This window comes from Thunnus albacares, chromosome 18 (genome assembly GCF_914725855.1).
Source record: "Thunnus albacares chromosome 18, fThuAlb1.1, whole genome shotgun sequence".
Taxonomy (NCBI): domain Eukaryota; kingdom Metazoa; phylum Chordata; class Actinopteri; order Scombriformes; family Scombridae; genus Thunnus; species Thunnus albacares.
Window position 1 is genome coordinate 12,067,352 of NC_058123.1, and position 22,141 is coordinate 12,089,492.

The 22,141-nt window shown below is 39.0% G+C and overlaps 2 protein-coding genes and 2 long non-coding RNA genes across 11 annotated transcripts in view; 1 reads left to right on the forward strand and 3 right to left on the reverse strand.

Annotated features, from left to right (window-relative positions):
* Positions 1-360: 360 nt before the first annotated feature.
* alpk2 (alpha-kinase 2) lies at positions 361-12,960 on the forward strand. Its single transcript, XM_044333845.1, has 11 exons — positions 361-1,606; positions 4,085-6,170; positions 7,411-8,971; positions 9,152-9,299; positions 10,466-10,593; positions 10,749-10,793; positions 10,906-11,204; positions 11,985-12,073; positions 12,186-12,403; positions 12,509-12,557; positions 12,659-12,960. Exons 2-11 carry the CDS (start codon positions 4,269-4,271, stop codon positions 12,864-12,866), a joined length of 4,647 nt encoding a protein of 1,548 aa, XP_044189780.1. The 5' UTR covers positions 361-1,606; positions 4,085-4,268; the 3' UTR covers positions 12,867-12,960.
* On the reverse strand, positions 5,470-10,442 carry LOC122968529. Its single transcript, XR_006398838.1, has 3 exons — positions 9,832-10,442; positions 9,154-9,283; positions 5,470-5,557 (listed from the first exon to the last, which is right to left on the reverse strand). It is a non-coding gene; the product is annotated as an uncharacterized LOC122968529 (long non-coding RNA).
* A 404-nt stretch (positions 12,961-13,364) lies between the features above and the next one.
* LOC122968530 lies at positions 13,365-15,851 on the reverse strand. Its single transcript, XR_006398839.1, has 2 exons — positions 15,623-15,851; positions 13,365-14,955 (listed from the first exon to the last, which is right to left on the reverse strand). It is a non-coding gene; the product is annotated as an uncharacterized LOC122968530 (long non-coding RNA).
* Positions 15,852-20,149: 4,298 nt separating this feature from the next.
* Positions 20,150-22,141, reverse strand: part of nedd4l (NEDD4 like E3 ubiquitin protein ligase) — a 52,536-nt gene continuing 50,544 nt past the window's right edge. For all 8 annotated transcript variants that reach the window (XM_044332876.1, XM_044332875.1, XM_044332867.1 and 5 more), the window contains one exon: positions 20,150-22,084. In XM_044332876.1, the coding sequence (XP_044188811.1) occupies positions 21,982-22,084 (103 nt within the window). In that variant the 3' untranslated portion in view covers positions 20,150-21,981. The remainder of the gene's footprint in view (positions 22,085-22,141) is intronic.

A 22,141-nucleotide genomic window follows, 5' to 3' on the forward strand; every position in this document is an offset into this window, starting at 1 on the left:
TAGGAAATGAGCATGCAACAACTCCCGCACACATGCACTAACAGTCCAATAATATTCCCTCTGTTGCTTAGTAGATTTACAAGGTACCACAAGAACAGGTGTGGGAACATAAGTGTTACATAATGGCACCAAAAGAATAAAAAGACATTACATAATTTTAATGGTTTGTGTCCTCACCCTCTTCTGTTTATTGTACTTGTAATGATAAATGAGACCCTTTGTAGTATGTGTGTGTGTGTTTGTGTGTGTGTGTGTGTGTGTGTGTGTGTGTGTGTGTGTGTGTGTGTGTGTGTGTGTTGGGGGGGGGGGGGGGGGGGGGGTATTCATTCATAAAACTCATCACTGGTTTCTTGCGCACACACACACAACAATAGTGACTTCACACATTGCTTTGCCGCAGTAGTTGGAGGGGTATCAGTGCTCTGAAATTAAAACAGTCATAAAACTATTTCCTGTTTTATTATTGTTGTTGTTGTCTTTTATATCCAACTTGGATCGCTGTTTTATTTAAGGCTCTCTGTTGTTACACCACTATTTACAACGTGCTGATTTTAAAGCAGTAAGTCTCCGCTCCCCTCACCTGTCACAGCAACAATGATGTAACAGGCATAAATTACTCTTGGTTATAAAACTGTCCTTCACTGTGTTTAAGGAACAACATTTAGAGAGCGGTTTCCCTAAAAGAGATGTGACAAAGCTGAAAGCATCTAATGACACTGATAGCTTGGCATGTAAAAGCATCATTGTCTCTTGCCTTTTAGTACAAACAATAGAAATACAGGCCATCATGACTATCTTTATCACTTTCCAGCTAAATTAAAATCATTGGACCATTTAAATTATTGGAAACTGACCTGCTGTTTATGCCATTAGGGATTAGTGTTCACCGCTTATGACATGAGTAATTTGGCTAAATGAGAGGCAAAGTCACATTTAATCACTGTCACACCAGGGTGAGCTTATTGACTGCTACTAATTTTTCCATAAAATGAAAGATCTGGCCTCATTAGGTTGTTAAGACCCCTGACAACAGTGCATTGCTGCTTTGCCAGATTAGTAAGAGGAGCGTTTATGTTGCCAGAAATGTGACCCTCAGTTTCACAGGAGCACAGTAAACAAATTTTAATTGTACAAGAAAAAATAAACCCTTTAAAAAAACACTGCCTTGTGTTCAATGTAGCATTAGTTGTTTGTCTCTATTTTCTAGTTATTCCTCTCTGTAATTTTGTAATGAAATAATTAAAAAGCTGGCAAGGCAGGAGTGAAATAAACATTTAACTAATTTCTGATTATTTCTCTCACTGGAAACAGTCAAAAAAAGCCACATCCATCAATCAAATTACAAATCAAAATATTGACCCCACACTTCGGTGAAGGTAAGATTCAATTTGTAAAGCAGGCCATCATTGAAACAACTCGTAAATATAGATATCGTGTTAAATGCTCAAGATCGGCACATGCCCGCAATATCAGGTAACCGACTTTGTACTTGCGGGGGACAACAGTTAAAAATAGACTCACACCCCGAGACTGCCGGCTCTGCCTGAGCTCATACTGAAGACCTACATCATAGGTCTATAACCTCAACTACACGGCTATGAAAAGGGTACGTACTACATGCATGGCTGGAAATCCCCTTCACAGGCAAGACAACTGTTTTATTGCCTCAAGCGTTGATAATACTTTTATTATGTATGATTCAACTGTGAGGCAGCTTGTTAGACATTTGTTTGAGGTTTTCTTTGGGAATGATACATGTTGTCAATTACACTTGCTTCCTCTGTTACAACACTGCTAACACACACTCTCTAGTGCAGCATGTTACACATGATACACTTTGTCAGGAAGCTAAGTTTATCCCTTAAAGTGATTTACAAGTGCATCAATTTTGATAAATATGAATAAGTATCATTTGTATTTGCAGTAATGATTGAAAATGACTTTTAATCTTGAAACAGCTTGCGTTATTATCAATTTATTTATTCATTTTTTATTTATTATTATTTTTATTTCATATCTTTCTAGCAAGTCATTCACATGCAAAAGATTTAAAGGTGCAGTAGGTTCTTGGAGGGGAGCTGTGTGACCGAGGATGAATGTATTTTGGCAGACACGGTCCAGCTGAAATCAAATTACACTTTCTTGCTCTCAGTCACACAAGTGCTGACAGATTTATTTATTTTTTATGTCAGTACAGATGAAGCCCTTTCTATTGCACCAATCAATTGTACCAACAGAATTGATTTTGGTTTAATTTAAAACTTTTATTTAAATTGCATTTTAAAGTAGGTTACAACTCAAACACAAGGAAAATCTGTATGTGTGTCAGTGTGCTTCTGTGATCTTCACATAGGAAACAGATTCATTAAAGGAAAAGAGAAATTAAAAACCTTGTTGTTTTAAGTGGCTGTTTGGCACAGTGGTAAGGTGGTTTAGTGCAATATATCATTATTATTATTATTATTATTATTATTATTATTATTATTATCATTATTATTATTATTATTATTATTATTATTATTATTATTATTATTATTATATTAGTACAATATATCATTAAGTAACTTTACTGGAGTACACTTGGAACATTACCATGTCTATAAAACATCAGTGCACAGTGATTCACTTTTAATGGGTTTTGCGGCCTCAAAATTAGAAGTTGGGATGTGTGTTTCATAGTAAACATGTCAGGCCCATGGGCTTGGCTAGGTGTCCTTCACTGCAGCAGGAATGTGACAAATGCAGGTCATGGGTGAAGATGCACTGGTATTTTTCCAGTGTCTTTGCCACCGGCTCCCGTCCTACAGACTTGTTCTGGACATCAGAGTGGATGTTTTGAAGCTTCCCTTCAACACTTCATATCAATCCTCTGCACAAATGTCAAGTTGCCTGCAGCAGACAACACGGGCAATGTGTTATCTTAAAAGCACATTACCTGTACGCTTTTAAGACATTTAATGTCCCTAAATAATTGTAGCTGTAATCTAAAAGAAAAATAACATACACCCAGCTGAAATATTAAGAAACATCTCTGGTATTACTCATCAGGTGTATCTGTATTGTGGTTACCAACATTTAAGATAGTAACTGCTCCAGTTTGATTCTTGTGAACTAAGTAAAAATGTGATTGCTTTTACTAAACTATGAAGTTTGGAGTATCATAAATGTTAAGGTCAAACATTTTTAGCAACACTTTTATCACAGAAACCTCCACAGAGCACATTCCTTTCCTGAAGTCTCATAAATACCAAGAGTCAGGTTGCCACTAATTTGGAGACTAATTGCTTTCAAGTGTGCATGAATGTATCTGTGTAGAAATCCCTTAGGTAACTCAGAAGACTTATGTATGATGAATTGTAAAGTTTCTTTACATAATCTTTATTACTGGATATTTGATTGTCAATTACAGGCCAAAAAAAGCTGAAAGAAGAGCCTTTGATAGTTTTGCAGCAACTAAACTGAAACTGTACTGTAAGAAAACATTGTTTGTTCTTAAGATGTTTCATGTTTCTTATATCATATAGTCCCTTGAACTTGTGAATAATACCAGAGATATTTAACATTTCTCTCGAAAATGTAACTACTTACAACTACAGGCATGTGAACTTAATATTCTTATATTTTTTTATCTGGTAAACTGTTAATATTGACTGGGCAGGAACAAAAAGGAAAAAAAACACTTTTGCATGAATCACACGCTATCTAATGCATGGAGAGTGTGGTGTGCTGCTGATAACGCCACAACCACCACACAGCAGATGTTTTTATCTGCGACAAGGTAAAAACAACATCCTGTTGATAAGGTATGTCAAGTGTCCTTTAAAAGCTTCTAAAATAGATGCAACATGCCATTTGAAAGGGGCATCTCCCGCAGCCAAGATAAACATACCACACAAAGTGACAGCTAGAGGGAGATAGTGGGCCTTACTTCAAATATAGATCTGGGAGGTAAACACACAGAAGCCTGAATCTAAATCACCAGCTCAGATCAGAGGTTATTTGATTGTCTGACTTTGCTAGTTTGACATTTCAGTTGTGAATTATTATTTTTCATTCATTGGTAATGTCATGCTTTACTTTGCAGGTAAGGTAAGGCTACGGTTGAACCCAGGGGAGGAAATAACAGAAGAAAAGCCAAGCATATAAACAAGCTGATACTGTCCACAGAATTTTGTGCCGTTCATCTCAAATCTTGACCTGAAGTTGCTGTTTGACAGCCGGAGTCTCTCTGCTGCCAATTTCCTCGAGCAGCACATCAGAGAGTCCCGATGGATCTGTCACTCCTCTGCACAGATGACCAAACACGGTCACCACCGGCTCTAACAGAGAGTCAAACTGGGGATTTAGACACTCTTCCTCTGCATACAAAGTCTGCATACGAGACAGGAATAGAGATTGTGTCAGATCTCTCAGACCCCACTGACAAATCCACTAAGCCTTTATCAAACGTTTCCAAATGCCTCTCTCAGGAGAAAAGCACCAACTCAGACTGTTTGAATCCTTTATCATCAAGCTATAAGATGTCAAAGTGTTTCTCACTTTGCTCAGAGCCCACGCCAAAGGATGATGATTTCAGGGTTCATGGCTATTTTGGCTCATCAGAACCAGTACCTCATTTACCTCAACTCTCACATGACCTTATTTCGCCATCACCTGAGATTTACACTGAACATGAATCAGCCCTTTCCCTTCCTCTCATAGATGAAAATACTACACCTCAACCTTTTTGGGCCACGTCATCTTCTTTAGAGTGTTTGACGGAGCAGTCTGTCAATGAGACCTTCTCTTGCTCCAGCTCTGAATACAGTCGAGCCACCCATATATTAAGGTCGTTATCACATCAGTCAGATAGTTTAGAGAGTGATACAGCTATAGCATCTATGTCAGAGCTTTATATCTTTGAAAATGACACAAAGGACTTCATCCTGAGCACCACCGTAGATCCCCAGGAGATTAAATGTCCTGAATACCCATCATTATCGCAAACAGAGGGAAAAGAGGCAGATCGTGATGGTGATACACATGTCCTGATGTGTGATTCAGCAGAGGTAGTGACACAATATATTCAAGGCTCTACTAAGGAATGGGCTACGGTAAACTATGAGTCAGACGTGAGCGAACATACAGGGCTAAGAACACCTGCTGTGGATGCCTGTGAGGCAGGCTTGACGTCAGTAAATGATGCGAGACGAGGGAAAGCAGAGGTCAGTGGTTTAACCCCCCAAGCAAGGAGAAGTGACAGCCCATTCGATCTGTGGCTGGACGCTTCCCAGTATCTGGCAGGTGAGGATACGGAAGATAGAGATTCTTTGGAAATTACAGGTCATTCTGTGATGGAAGGAAGGCTCTCGGCCACCAGTAACTTATCTTTTCCCCCAGGGGAAACACAAGTATCAGGTTACAACCCTGATGGTAGCGACAGGATTGGCTGGTCCAGGGATGACACCAAAGGTTGGGGCCCACCGGTTGAGAGGTGGTCGTCGGTGGACAGCTGGGCAAGTGCACTCTCAGACTGGGCTGGGATCATCACAGCTCCACCAGAGGACATCACAGCTGCCTTCACAGAGATAGGAGCAGAGATTGATGCATTGACGCAGGCACTAGCAGAGGTAAATACTCACACAGATACAGAGACATCTATAGAAAAGCAGAGTCAGGAGTCATCAGTGCAGGTACAGTCGCAGACGCCGCCACACATGGGTGTCCAGGATAAGCCTCTAGAGGCACAAAACATCCCAGAGAGCTCCGTCCTCTGTGGACAAAGCTGTCTCTCTCTCCGCCTTGACACTGCAGGACCGGAGCTCAAAGACAGAGGGAATTCCCACAGTGTTGAATCCTTGTGTGATTCAACAGCTTCCATACAAGAAAAAAAGGAGCCAGGGGAAATCAACAGCAGCCAGGCTAAGATCTCTCCATACCATGGACTTAAACACTCATCAGCTGCTACGGTGGCCTCACCTGGAGGATACAGTGTAGATGTGTCTACAGTTGCACTCATCCCTCAATCTACTTCCTCTTCTGACTTGGATCTCTCTCACTTTGGTGGATATGCCGAGTCTTTCGAGACAGACATTTTCATCAGCAATGAAGAAGTTCCAATCATACTGAATATAACAGAGGATTCAGATTTGGAGAGACAAAATGCACTTGGAGAGCTAACGACTGAACAGGTAAGATGATTTATTATATTGATAATTATCTCTGGTATGGCATGATTTAGGCTTATTGTCCTGTGCAATTTAGAAACATGTATGACAGGTGGAAGTGCACACTATGCTTGGTGTACTTAGTTTTACAACAGAATTTGTTGACAATATGTTTTTTCCTGGTCTCTCATACACACACACAATCACATATTACAGGCACCATTTTCACTCAAATGTGTGGCAGAGAATGAGCAGTGGAAAGATTCACCCTTCACGATAGAGAGAACAGGAATCACCTTCACATCAATTGTGATGGCCAACAGATATATCAGTCATGCGCTTTGGAAACACAGCCAGAAATTCCCACTCCTGTCCTTGTCAGTGTTGTCATACCTACAGTATTGATAGCCAGTCAGGAGGTACGTTGAGCACTCCTGAGAGTGAAATCCATGAAAGTCAGTCACCACATATGAGGACTCACAACTATTGTCACCTTGCTTTGGATTGGAGCCATTCATTTTACACCCAAGGACTGTCACCCAGGTTTGATTCTGTATTATTGGATAAGTCCTTTGGCTCCAATCTCAAAGACTGACAGCTGTGTGTGCTGGAAGAAACAAGAGTCCCTGAACAGAAAACTTCAGATGGACATAAATGGCATCTAATAATAGCTAAGAGTTCAATGATAATAGCATGCATCCGTGGCGTGTCAGGGTAGAGGGGTGAGAGGAGAGCACAGCTGAGAACTGAAACACGACCCTCCCTTGCTCCCTCTCTCTCTATTCATATGCACCCTTTAACACACCCATTCCTACCGCATCTCCTTTAAAACCCAAGATCAGGACGCCAACAGGTCCACGGGCCTAGGAGTCTGCTTCTGATTGGCTTGGGTACTCAAGGAAATGCTGGAGCTCCAGTCTATAACAGTGACACTCTAGGTTTCAGTAGGTTTCAGCATGCAGGACGTATGGACTGTGGGCTTGGATATAGAAGCATGGTGTTTCATAATCGTCTGCTTTGTGGCTCTATAGAAAGGTATGTTTTGAAAGATCTGAAATGGTATGTCTGCAGAATCTACCTTTAACATAATTACCCATTTAGTAATATTAATCCTTGTACTCTGAGTACATATTACCGTCTACATGGAGACTGACAGTCATATACTCAAGATTTAAATTCTTGAATAAATATTTCAGTCTCAGAAATGTGCAATTTCTTAAAATTATCTAACATTTTATTGTTATTTGTCTATTTCCATTATCAGCCCTTTAGAGATGGAGTGTGTGAAGTGAAAGAGGAACACCGTATCTCCCAGCCAGGCTTGGTGGCTGAGAAGGAAGCTAGAAGGAGCTGTGGGCCAGCCAAGGTTGATGGGGAAGGAGCCAAAGATTCGAAAGATCCTCATTTCCTCGACACACACGCTTGGACAAATTCAAACGTGCCAGGTGTGGACACACAACCTGGCCTGCATATTAATGTTCGCACACACGTGTCGTCTGACACTTTAGCAGACCTTGACGGAGCACGTCAGGTGGAGCCACCGTGGGGGAGTCCTGAGTTTATTATGCCCTTAGCTCCTCTCGGTATCAGTCCCCCCCTCGTCTGTCAGGCAAGTCTGGAAAGAGATCAAACTTGTGTCAAAAGGTCTCTCAATGACAACAGTGGCTTCAGTTGTGATCGCGTACAACCCCATAGTCTCTGGCCAACCTCTGATGGAATTACTGACACGCCATCTCTGGAAGACAACGAGGAATTAATTCATAAAAAGGATAATACAACAGACTCTGTGGAGAAATCTTCACCAGAGGGACAACTGGACTTGTACAGTGGTGACACTGCAGAGTGTTTCCTCATTGAGAGAAAAACTATTATTGAGGAGATTAATGACCTCAGGAAAGAACTATCAAACTTGGCTGTTGTCCCTACAAATCGTTTCATGATCTCAGAGCAGAACCGTGTTGCATTCATCACTTTAGACTTAAATGACCCATTTGTCTCCAGTGCTGCAGAACCCATCTCCACAGCCGTACAATCTCAGAGGGCTGAGCTGAATCACAAACCAGCTGAAAAGATGCCTCACAAAACTCACAAGATCACCTCAGAGGGCAAAACGCGCTCCAAAAAGGATAAGTCAGCTGGTCATTATCATGGTGCTCAGGCTTCCATGAAGCAGGAGAATTTACTCCACCATGTCCCGGCCCAGCAGACCTGCAAACAGAAAGAAACTCCTCCTCTTCCTGGAGAAAATCATACCAGTCAGGATAGCGCAGCCAGGCCTAAAGACAAGGAGGATAAATTGGTGATTGAGACTAGTGTGGCAGCTGAGAAGGCTACAAACAAGCCACATGGCAAAAAGAAAAAGAAACACGGTCAGAGCGCAACAGGAGTAAAGAGTGTAGGGGAGCCGCTGGTTGAAGTAGAGAATGGAACAAAACCAAAGACTGCAAAAGGAAGGACTGATTTGTTCGTGGCCAAGCTGGGTGCTAAAGCTGGGAAACCTCAAAAGGATAATGATCACTCAGATGGCGCTGAGAAAAAGCAGCCACAGCTTAAACCTTCACAGGCAGAACAACCACCTCATCATACAGAACATAAGGACCACCAACCCAAAAACTTCACCAGTCCTCCAAACGATGATATCATTAAAAGGCGACGCCTGTCAGAGAAAAAGTTTGGGAAGATTGTCAGTAATTTTGAGTCTAAACTACCAAAGCCAGATTTTTCTAACCAGACGAAGGGAGAAGTGCCCAAGGTAGATGTCGGAGCAACTCGAAGGAAGGCGTACAGTGAAGTGGTCAAACAGAAAACAATCACACCTAAACTAGGTAAGGAATATTTTACATGTTTTCTGCTTAAGCACCCCTCCATTGACACATTCTCAAAACAAAAGCAATTTTTAGGCAGCTCTCCTTGTATAATTTGCTACTTTACAAGAAGCAACCGCATAATGGCATGTAAACACACATTCTACGCTTCATGATAAACACATATAACAATGTTTACAGACCCCAAGGTGGTGCAGCCTATACAGGCAGCATCAGTGAGCGGAGAACCCCAAAGCCTGTGTCTGTGGTGTCAGTTTGCAGCTGTCTTCACCAACTACACAGTCACCTGGAGCAGAGACGGCACAGTCCTGTCTGAGATCAAGAGAAGGTATTTAGTCAACATGATTTTTACAAAGTATTTTCTCAAATGTGACATTTAGTTTTACACAATACTTTCACATAATTCAGTCTAAGAGATGTTATGATCTACAAGTGGTTCCCAACCTTTTCTGTCATGTTATTATCACTTGTTGGAGTTGCAGAAGTTGGACAGTTGGTTTCAACAACTGAAGTTATCCATTACTTTAGCTGAGGAATTCATCTAATAGTTAACTGTTTAGCTAATATTGTATGCATTTCAACTATTTCCCCATTGCTTCTATTAATCTATTTCAACTGTTTATACATGACCTTTAGCAACTGTTATTTTAAGCAAACTACTGCAACTGTTTATCCATAAATTTTAGCTATTTCAACTGTTTATCCATTATTTTTAACAAAACAATTTCAGCTGTTTATTCATTACTTTCAGCTAACTACTGTGACCATCATTACTTTTAGCTAACTGTTTCAGCCATTTATTTAGCCATTTAGCCATTTATTAAGCTACCTTTTTGCTAATGCTAACAATTTCAACTTACCTGCCTCCTTGCTAATTAGTTTTCAGCACTCTCCATTGCTACATGTGGTGTACAGGTGCTACAGCTACCTCAATGTGTGGATTTTTTTAAATCAAATTATCATAACTTCTATTTTTTCAAATGAATTGAGCTACACTTCAATCTTCCCAGGAACCCTCTGGCAACTACAGAAGTACTCCCTGGTACAAGTACCCCTAGTTGGAAGTCACTTAGCCTATCTAAAGCATGTTAGCATGCAGTAAGATTTAGTGTTAGATATTAGAAAAAGTTTTGTTATGCAGTAATGCAGGAATAGACATGGTTTTATTTATATCCTTCCTTTACAGTCTTCCTGTTTTTTGCACAGCAGTCGGTGGCTGCCAGTGTGTAACCTTTATCTTCTCCGTATATCTATCTATAGCTACCTTGCACAACGCTACAGTCAACATGAGCGCTCCTCAAGAAGAGAAGCAACCAAAATAGTAAAATATTAGCCGACACAATAAATATTTTGGCATAGAAAGGATCCTGGGTGGCCATAATGTGTAATTAATACATGTCACGATAAATCAAAATTTCAGCTTATGTTCAGATCTAATGCCAGAGGTCATAGTATAGTATATGGCTTTTTGTGACATTTTACCTCTCTCTGAAGTGCAGGGGACGAGAGCAGAGTGTCACTGACCATTTCCAACGCTTCTCATAAAGACTTGGGCAAGTACCAGTGTCGGCTCAGCAGCTTACATGGATCAGTCACCCTGGACTATCTGCTCACATATGAAGGTATAAAAAACATAACTGCCTACTATAATGATAAGTGTAGGACATGGTCAAGAAAAATGTAGACCTACAGTTAAAAATGTGTGTCAAACTTCATTTTAAGTTGGTTAATCAAAAAAAATGCATTTCTTCTTTTTGACTCTCTCTCTATTTTACAGTGCTCAGTGAGATTGTCATCCCTCCATCTCCAAAGTCCATTTCATGTGAGTTATAATCTCAGAACAAGTTGATGGTTTATCATGTTACACTGTTGAGTTTTAAAAGCTTGACACTGCTAAACAGCTGACACATTCTTCCTGTCTTTGTCTTTCCCAGCTGCACCTTTAGAGGTGGAGAATGAAGAAGAGGATATCCATTTTTCCAAGCTGATGTTCAGAGATGATTTCCTATCTGACCAATACTTTGGAGAGAACCATCCTGTCAGCATCATCACTGAAAAAGCCCACTTTGGGGAGGGGATGCATCGGCGGGCCTTCCGGACCAAGCTGCAGACAGGCCAGGTGCCAGTCTTACTACCAGGACACTCCTGTGTGCTCAAAGTACACAACGCTATCAGCTACGGGACCAAGAGCAGCGATGAGCTCATTCAGAAGAACTTTAACTTGGCTGTAGAGGTAAGAACGTCATGGGACTCTGATGATCAGTGATATAAAGTGTCACTTTACATGGTATACTTTTTCTTCCACGAAATGATGAAAATGGAATGAATTCAAATGTAATTGTATCACAATTATAATACCATTAGCCTACCACATTAATTTATAGCACCTGGCAAACATATTCAAGATCAAGACATTTTGTGACAATTTCTGCAGAATAGTATTACATAAAAGTATTACTCAGAGGGCAGAAGGTGTCACAAAATTTTACTTTGTGCACAACAGGGAATTGTAATTTGTACATTAAAGGCATTAATGCATTGTTAAAACATTTGGTAAGAATTTTGTGGATTTATTATTTTGGTTTTTTTTTGGCACAAAATTCAAAAAGTCATTCAATTTTAATAAAGAAATTAAAATAATAATTCTATCGAGTTGCGTTGATGGCTGAAAATGCAGTTTGTAGTGGAAACAAAATGCTTTTCGTGAATTTGTATGGTTTCATTATAGTATTATAAGTTTAAGCCTTTGGGCTCCAAAACATTTATGAAATACTAAATGTGAAACTTGGGTTATTCTGGTTATGTTTTAATATGTTAATCATCCACTTCTGAGTTAAAATAACACACTTATACAATAACACAGCTGGTGATCTTATATCAATGTGTTCACAAGATGTATTCTATTACCAGCCAACAAAAGCTGCTCTGCTTTTCTTTAGATTTATGATCATCATTCATAGAGATCTTCTAATACAGAAAATACATTAATTGTAATTGACTTTTTGCTGTGTAGGAGTGTCAAGTGCAGAACACAGCAAGAGAGTACATTAAGGCGTACACCGAGGCGGCCCAGTCTTTTGAAGCTTTCGGAGAGGTCCCAGAGTGAGTGACATGTTTGATAAACTATGAACTGTTTGCAGGACATACATTAACTCTCAGCAGCACATTTGTCTTCATAGTTATTTAAGAATAATGTAGAATTCTTCCACTATAGGATCATTCCCATCTACCTGGTTCACCGTCCATCCAATGACATCCCGTACGCCACGCTGGAGGAGGAGCTGATCGGTGACTTTGTCAAGTATTCGGTCAAGGACGGCAAAGAGATCAATCTGATGAGACGTGACTCGGAGGCAGGGCGGAAATGTTGTGCTTTCCAGCACTGGGTCTACCACAAGACTGAGGGTAACCTCCTGGTCACTGACATGCAAGGTCAGGGAAACAGAAGACATTTCATATAATGCAAGTACATTAGTTCAATTTGCTTTTATGTGCAAAGAGAATCCTAAATATCAATCTGATTTTTGTGGTTTTCAGGAGTAGGCATGAGGCTCACTGATGTGGGAATAGCCACCTGCAAGAAAGGGTGAGTATTTTTTTTTTTTTTTTTTTTGAGAACAAGACCAATGATGGATTCAATTTGCTGATTCACACTAATTATTGTATCGATATTTATTTTCTTCTCAGATATAAGGGCTTCAAAGGAAACTGTGCCACCTCCTTCATTGACCAGTTCAAAGCCTTACACCAGTGCAACACATACTGTGAGATTCTGGGCCTCAAATCTCTGCAGCCCAAAACCAAAAAACCTGGATCTGCTCCTAAACCCAAACCACAACCTTCTGCTGCACCCAAAAAGAAAACATTTGGGCCATCAGTGAAGGGAAAGTCATAATAGGAGGAGAATCTTGGACTAAGGGTGTCGTAAGAATTGAAATGGTGAGATTAAGCTGGTTTGATGATGTGCTTCACTCACATTTGGACCTCGATTAGCAGAATCAAAAAGGCGTCCACAGTATTGGACACATTGAAGCCAGATGCAGGAGACACACTGACTCTGAGGGAAGCGAACGTTACACAACCAGCAGCTGTTGTTTCATAAGAGAGTGTGTTTCATCTCATGTTGAGAAACAATTGAGAGATACTTTTTATTTAATGAAGATTTCACCATAGATGGTTTTCTGTAAGAGATTTTATGTGCTGTATTTATAAACTAGGAACTTTTCTTTCGCAAGTTTTGGAATAACTGTGACAATTTTAACGAACACTTGAAAATGATGTATGATGTAGTTTGTCTACAGTGTTGAACTGTGATGTCTTAGATTGCTTTGTCGATGAATGAGGTGCAATGAATTTTCTCTACAGTGTTTTCCTTGTTTTTTCTACTTCAGTGATGTTTTCAAGCTATTAAGTTCATTAAATTAATGACCTTGTTAATTAATTGATTAGAGGAAATGTCTATGAGGTAGGTTGAGTGACAAAATATACATAGTAGAGGACACATTGTTTTGAGTTCAGTTGAATGAATGGTTACATTTTTATTTGTTTGGTTACAAGGCTGCAAACATATTTGATGAACGTATATTCTGTTAAATAATACAAATTTGTTAATTTACTGTTCAGGATGAGCTCATGTTTATATACTGGAAACAACACAAAGACATTTTGTACACATTCAGCTCATGTGACGTGTGACATAAGAGTTATTGATTTGTCATTTTATTCATTTCTGCTCGTCGAATTGAGTTCAAATGTCTGGCAGCATTTTAAGCATCCACACTACACTGGTACAATATAGCTCCAAACTGCAGTCAATATTCAGTGTATAGAAGTGCAGGACGTGTAAAACTAAACCCAATAATCACACCCTGCTACCCTGACATCTAGAGCCACATCTACATACAGTCTATATGATCTCAATAGTATGCCAGTTATTTTACTGCGCACTCAAACTGTCTCTATATGATACAGTATGTCCTACTCTCAGTGACCCAAATTGCTGACATGGCTCTCGGGTTGAGGCCAGTGTGTGAGCTAACAGTAGATCTTTGTTATTAAAGAGATGTTGCTGCTTAATGATGCTTTCTCTGTTATGGAATTAAATCAACATTTCCTGTAATGGCACCTCTGGCCTACGGGTTTGAGGAATGGTGTCTTGTATTGTGCTTTAGAGAGTGTTTGTGTCTGTGTGTGTGTGTGCATGCAAATATGTTTTATCTTTGTCCACATATGGTTGGGGGGGATTTAGGAAATATGAATGTCATGTGTCCATTACTTGAATTTTAGGACTAGAACAGCTTGAGTGCAAAAGTTCACAGTACAGCAACAGACAAAAAACAAGCACTGTTTATTGATGTCATTTGCATAGACGAAGGCAGTCATACAATACAGCATTAAAAAATCATTTCAGTTAAATGGTCTGTTTACATTTTGGAAAAAGTTTGAATGACAACACAAGAAGTGGCCGCAGCATGAAAACAAATGAGACGTCTATTCTTATCTGTGCTTACAGGAGAAGGTGTCCAGCAGCAAATTAGCGCCTCAAATGTAAAAGTAAGTGGGTCACACTCAGAGGCTCAACATCATGTATGATGAATCAACACCCTGCATATGTCTATTTTTATCCCTGCCCCTCCCGTGTGGTGTAAAATGTCCCAGGCTATGGATACGACTCACATATGGGGACACATTTTCAGACTTTATAGTATGTAAGAGGAAACCATTATAAATCTGCAACAAAAAAAAAGAAATGCTGAAATAAAGATTACACAGAAGCCACAAAACAAACAAATGACAAAAGAGGAAACCAGGCAAACCAGGAAACGGAGGAAAACACTGAGGTCCTTTTCACACTGTAGCTATTTAGTGTGATAATGGCGTTTGATACACAGGACACAAACACCATTGTCACACTCCACAGCTCTGGAGGACAGGGGTTCTACTGGTGAAGGATGGCTGTTAACATGACGTGGTGGATCCACAACCTGGTAAAGTAAGGAGAAAAGTAGTTTAGTGACATGGAAACAGCAATAGAGAAGGAGAAAGAGAGAAAATACAGTATAGAAGAAAGCAAGATGAGTGTGATGGGGTGTTTTGCAGTAGAGCAGTAAAAAACAAAAACTGAAATCACACTAATTTATGATTTATGATGATACATGAAGCTCTTCGATCTTGAGCCCATTACTAGATAAAGATAAAACAGTACTGAAACTGTACAGAAAACCATAGAAAAAAACTGTGAAAAATAATGCTGAATGCTGAATACTGTTTGAACAGTTTGCCCAAAATGACCAAAGTCCAGTCATGTTTTTTTCTACTGATTGTGGGGATGAGTGCAGCTGTGTGCATTTGTGTGTGTGATTAGGAGCATGGTAGAAAGTGGGAAAGTGAGATAACCACCAATTCATTCTACATTTCTGACATTTTGCCTTATTTTTTCCATAATGTGTGGTTGGAAAATGCAGCTGGTTCAGACTCTGTGTCACAGTGGATTGAATATAAATATTTTACATAACATTTCTGAACTTATCATGGCACAAAAAAAAAATACTAATTGTTATATTTGTTAAATTTAGTCCGTAACTTATTCGTTTTACTAATAAAAACAATATTAAAGACTTCAAACCTGTTGCATGATGATAATCAACTCACCTCAAGTTTCTAAAGTGGATCCTCTTCCCTTTTTCATTCATTCACACCCAGTGGTCAGTCTAATGCTTTCCCTTCCACCAGATACTCTCTTTCCTCTGCTCATTCCTTCTCGCACTGACGTGTCTTTGTCTCTGAGTCTTTCCAAACAGTAAAAGTCCAGTAGTGCGTCCCGGAGCTGCAGGTTCATGAGGTGATCCGTGGTGCGTTTGGGTTTGCTGCTGTCCCCCCTGTCCAAGTCTTTATGTAGACAGAGCAGGCATTGGACAAACAGCCAGTTCCACATTAGTGATAAGCTACAGGGGAAGTATTGATCGACCCTGACCAGAGGTAGAGGGTGAGGGGTGGAGTAGGGGGAGACCAAAAAACTGCCCTGGTGTGGCAATGGGGCCTTAAAACCAAGGTTGCACTTAAAGTTACCATGAGCTGAATGTGACAGACTTAATGCTTTTGGGCTGAATGCTGCAGGTGATGGTACCTGACAAATAAAAAATAGATTAAATATAATGTGGGAGTTTGGTGTTGTGGGGCCAGAAAGTGAAGGAGGTGCACAAGGAGCAGGCAGGATAAGAAGTAAAATTAGACACTTGTGAAGTAAATATCACAACAAGCCAAAGACTTAACACAATTGCATTTTTGTCATTTGTTTTTTACTTATGTTCAAATCCTCATTGTCTTTATCTAAGCAAAAACTGTTAAAGAAAAACTGCTTTCTCTATTGTCAAACTCAAATCACTCACTACAGCTCTACACATATATACTTAATATTTCAGATAGTAAATGTGCAAGTTTAGTAAATAGTAAATGTGCAAGTTTTTACTGGTGAAAAGTTAAAAAAATAGTAAATCGATGCACTAACTAGCCATGTGCCCAAGGACTAGTTTCATAATTAATCCTGTCACCTATAGGGCAGATTATGAAATAGCATCCTTTTAACTAGAGGTCAGATAGTGTCACTCTGCTCAGTTTTCACCCTCTGCAGCGTTACACACAGTCCATTACACTACAGGTTACTATACATATCTGTCTATGATAAACTGGAAAATGCACTTACTGAAGTTATTAGGAATTACATTATTTTACAATCACTTTGGCTCACAAGAGTTTCAATTTGCAAAACTCTTTAACACTTAAAATGTTACACTCCTAAATTTATTCACACAGCTAACAAAATTAAAAATATCTGTATTAAATTGTATTAAAACACTGCACATCTCACAGTGAGCTTGTTGGAGCATCACAACTTTGTGCAGTGGTCATTTCCTCAAGATTATACAAATAGCAACAAAAAATGATGTGCACTGTAATGATGAAGAGTAAGAATGGCTTTTTAAAAAGTCAGACTCTAGATCCTTCAGGGAAAAAAATGATGACTGCAATTGCACCACACTGCTTTACTGTAATTTACTCTTTCTGTTCTTTCTCAATAGCAGAGTTTGTTTTTATTTAAGACACCAAACCATGGATATTGCAATCACCTGTAAGCTTAATTATCTAAAATACACAATAAATTAATCCAAGTCACTGTACTTTAACAGATACTCAATACAATGCTACATTTTGACAGGAAATCAAAAGGAAAAAATCCTACTCACAAGGATAATTTCATTGGGTTTTGCACATTGAAACTCTGTTGTGGAAACTGAAACAAAACTATCTTAAAATACTATAATAATACTAGAGATTTTCCTGTCTTATGATACATCGATATTATTAAAGAATGACCATCAAAATTAAGATTTTAAAGGTTTGCACACATAGAAACTGAGCAGAAGAACCACATTAGTATTGAAAACATTAATTATTAGAGTATCTAATGTTTTTTCTTCCGGTCCAACCTGTAAGCTTCAGCAGTCTTTAACTTCCAGTCAGGGTTTCATCAGGGCCAGTGCTGTGACGTGTACGAAACAAAGGCCTCTAAGAGACTGATAGCCTGTAAAAAATCAAACTGTTAGACCTCATCTTTACTAGAACAGGCTTATCTTTTACAGGAAACCAAAGAAATATGTTTGAACTTTCTTATGATTCATTTTCTTTGCATATGAACAAATAAAACTTCAATTAACAGTTATGTTGACATTTAAGTCCACTTATATGCAAAAGATTACACCACAGATTTACTCTCTTATGCACTTTGTGACAATTTTTTTTTCAAACAGGTGGAATGTTGGTCTGTTTGTGCCTAGATCGAGGTAAGAGGGCTTGATAAAATGTCCCCGTACTGGCAGGGTGGCTTTTATTTGCTTGTCCTTGGAGCTGATAACTCCTAGATTGCCTATGTGAATGAACTGAGGTTCCTTCACCACGACATGTGCACACATACACACACACACACACACATACATAAAAGAGAAAGAGACAGGGAGTTGTAAGTCTCACTAATTTTTCAGGACAGGCCCTCTGAAAATTGATTTTATTGACAAATGTTGGATGAGAGGAAACTATGCTGAGGTTGGATGGATTGATTAGATACCAGGAAATCAACAGGAGAGGATAAACTAGAACCTTTCTTCCTGAGACTAGCTGCTCCAATCATTACTGATCAAATAACACATATCTTTAATCTCTCTATTTCAACAGCCACAGTTCCTAGAGCCTGGAAATCAGCACGTGTCATTCCCTTACATAAGGGTGGCGACAGAAGTAACCTCAATAATTATCGACCAATCTCTAAGCTATCCTGCCTGGCAAAGATCCTAGAATCATTGGTAAATAGTCAACTTAAAGCATTCCTCTCAATGAACCGTGTAGTAAGCCCACACCGGTCTGGCTTCAGAGCAAAGCGTAGCACTATTACAGCCCCCACACTATTTATAAATGATATAGTATCTGCCCTGGATATAAAGAAACATTGCACTGCCATTTTTGTTGATCAGTCGAAAGCTTTTGACACAGTTGATCATTCTCTCCTTCTGCAAAGATTTGACAGTGTCAGCTTTGAAAATGGAAAATACTGTCTGAATTCTTGCCAATTGTAAAAGGTGTCCCTCAGGGATCAGTTTTAGGCCCTGTGCTATTTTCGATGTATATCAACAATATTGCCTCTTCCCTTGACAGTTATGTTTATTTTTTATGCAGATGATACCATATTGTACTGTATTGCTGACTCTGTAAAATTAGCTGCTAAAAAGTTGTGGCTCTCCTTTAATGTCCTTCAAGATGCATTAATTAAGATCAATGTTCTTAATGCAAACAAAACAAAATTCATGGTGTTCTAGAAATATTGCTCATAATGATTTGCATATATCCACTATAAATGGATATAACATTGATTAGAGAGACAGAATATAAATACCTTGGCATCTGGCTAGATAAGAAATTTACATTCAAATATCATGTGCACAACCTTGTTGTTAAACTGCAGCCAAAAGTCAGCTACTTTTACAGAAACAGAAACTTTCCAATGTGTAGTAGGTAGAGGGTGATCAAAGCGGTTTTCATGCCGGTTCTGATTTATGGTGATGTAATCTACAGGCAATCTTCTGCCTCCACACTTATGCCCCTAGACTCTGTATGCCACTCAGCCCTTAGTTTTATTACAGGTGATAGTTATCATACTCATCATTGTATCCTATACAACAAGGCTGGCTGGTCTTCTCTGTCTGAAAGATGCAACGAGCATTGGTATCTGTTTATCTATAAGGCTCTTTTTGGGAAACTACCACCCTACATTACATTGTTATTAAACTGGAACGTTGGTCTTTATCATACATGTTCTTATGATTGGCTTGAGCTCCAGGTCCCAAGTGTCTATTCTGAAATGGGAAAGTTAGCCTTTAGTTCTTGTGCCCCAAGCTCCTGGAATAAACTGCAACACACCCTTGCAATTGTGCAATTTAAAACAATGACCTGGGATCACTGTATCTCAACATATAATTGTTTTGATTTAATAGCCTGTCTTTTACCAACTATTTATGTATTATGTGTGTATGTTTTTTCTTATTGTTATTTATTGTGCTATTGTTAACTTGATGTCAATGTAAATGAGGGCAATCTCAATGATTCAAGCTTAAATAAAGGTTATGAATGAATGAATTTAAAGAATCCATGTGTAATGTGGATGAATGAAAAACAGTACTTTTTAAAAAACTCCTGTGAACCAAATATGTTGGCACAAGTAACAGCATGTTCAAATTCCTAGCTATAGAACTGCTACACTTAGTAGCATCATAGTATTTCTGCACATATTCAGTCAGACATGGTTGAATGTAGAAACAGCACTGAATATAAGCACAAAGGTTTGTTTAGATCATTATGAACAGGCAATAATTGCCTATATTTAGATGAATTAGCAAAAGACTAATTAAGGTGTTGGGGTAATTTGGGTTTATATTTATTAATATTTCAAAAGTGTAGTTAAAATTATCATTTAAAATTTCAGCAAGTATCTAATTCAATGCCATGTCATGCCATAATAACTGGCTTTCAATCTAACTACATCTATACTATATATTTTTATGAATCCTCAAAGTTTCTTCTTCTGGTATGAGGAAAATAAAGGTCTCAGTCTCAATGAACTCAAACAACACATTCTGAGAAGTTTCATTTTTATTTTTGACTGGAGTTAAATGAACCACAAAGAGTTGCAGGGAGTGGTGGAATCTTTAACAAAAGTGATATTTTCTGTCATTCATTAAAAAAAGAAAAGAAACCCTCTAAAAAAAGGGACTAATCTTTACTGAATCAGTTTGAGTGGTGGGATCACAGGAGGAAGAAACACAAGGGAGGAGGAGAAGGTAGAGAAAAGAGAAAAAAAAAACAGAATACTAAAGGGTGTGAAGTCTCTGCTTCACTTCTGTCAACTTTTTCTACCTTAGCAGCAGCCCAGATTTACAGACTATTTATATTGCACCAGGTAAGTGCTCTGAATGAAAAAAAAAAAAAGAATCACATTCAAGTTAATGACAAGACATACAATAGGCGACATGACCTCAGAGTGATCTATAAAGTGCCCTTTAGGTTCAATGGTGTTAGAAAAAGGAGAGAGAGAGAGAGAAACAAAACATAAAAAAGAAAACATTTTTTTCTTTGTAAGAAACGTGCTGCTTTATATTCAGTGGCAATCACAGCTTTTCTCTCAAACACCCGCTCACGCACACAGCTTCATTTTAGTGTTGTTGATCAGTAATACTTCTGTTAAATGTAATACATACATATATTTATATATCATGAAAGAACTTAAAAATGTGTTTTTCCAAGAACAATTTACAGCATTATGAACAGCAACAGGCATGAGAATATTAATATAATCATGATGCAAACGTCTCAGAGAAACTATCCCCCCGTTTCGAGTTTTCCCTTCCCGACCTCGACACCGATTACACGTCCAAATTACTATGTAGTCAAAGCAAACACAAGGTACAGTTTCATGCTGCTTCCATAGCACTACAATAAAAACCATTTTATTCAACACATTTGCTATCACCATAACAAATGATATGGATTAATCATTTTTCCCCAGACTAGCCAGATTTACACTTCACACACCATCTCATATAGAAGTGTCAAAATAGTAAACAACATTATTCATCAGTACAAATACGTTGAGAGTATTTTCCTGCGAGATTTATACCAATGAATTAAAAAAAAAAAAAAAAAAAAACGGTTCCATGATGACTGGCAAAAAACTATAAAATCATCTTTGGGGATTATTTCATCCCCCATTCTCGAATCCTTACCTAAAAAAAGAAAACAAAAATGACTCTACAAAAGGCTGCAGCGGCGATATCTGATCACACGACATAGACGAGGCTCTATGGAGGGGTGTGGCCGATTTCCTGAAATGTGATTGGCTAGCATTCCTAAGGTTATCTGGTGTTGGTCTAAGGATTTGAGAGAGTTGTGATCATAGTGCCATTGCAGTTTCTTAGAGAAATAGTGCATGTATGAGCCAGATTAAGGCCATGCTAAGACCCTTCCACTGAAGGGTGCTCAAATACTGTGCTATAGTGTACATAAAGGAGCTATTGAAATGCATTAGTGTTTTCCAGCACTGTAGATTTTCACAGGACGAGGGTAGCGGGGAAAGAAACGTACAGTATCAGGGCCAGCTCTCCTCATTCATCGTTCATGCCTGTGGATAAAAAGATAGTGCGACTCTCCCTTTCTTTCCCCAGCCCCCAGCACCTTTAAGGAGTGACCTACGCACACTGAAAAGATATAAAGACGGAGGCATATTGGCTCGACAAGTCACTGTACAGTCTCAAAACCACCGTGCTGTGGAGGTGGCTCACAGTCAGGCATAACAGTACAACATGCTCGCACAGAACTGCTACAGCAGCTGGTTTGACATCCCTGTGGCTTTTTGTTTTGTTTTTTTAATTGTCAGTTGGTTGGTTGGATGCAGTCAGAGGGTTGCTGTTTTAGTCGACGCCCTCGAAGCCCTGCGCGTTCTCCACGGCCATGAGGAGTTTCTCTCTCAGGTCCTCAAAGGATTCGTAGGTTGGCAGATCCAAGCGGTTGAAACTGGGATATGGGAAAAATGTTCGACAAATTACAAACATGGCAATCCAAAAACGAGGC

Excerpts from the sequence above, each read along its gene's own strand:
- alpk2 (XM_044333845.1), top strand. The coding sequence starts at position 4,269 with ATGGATCTGTCACTCCTCTGCACAGATGACCAAACACGGTCACCACCG. Across the intron at positions 10,794-10,905 it reads ATCTCCAAAGTCCATTTCAT|CTGCACCTTTAGAGGTGGAG; the intron begins GTGAGTTATAAT and ends TGTCTTTCCCAG. Across the intron at positions 11,205-11,984 it reads ACTTTAACTTGGCTGTAGAG|GAGTGTCAAGTGCAGAACAC; the intron begins GTAAGAACGTCA and ends TTTGCTGTGTAG.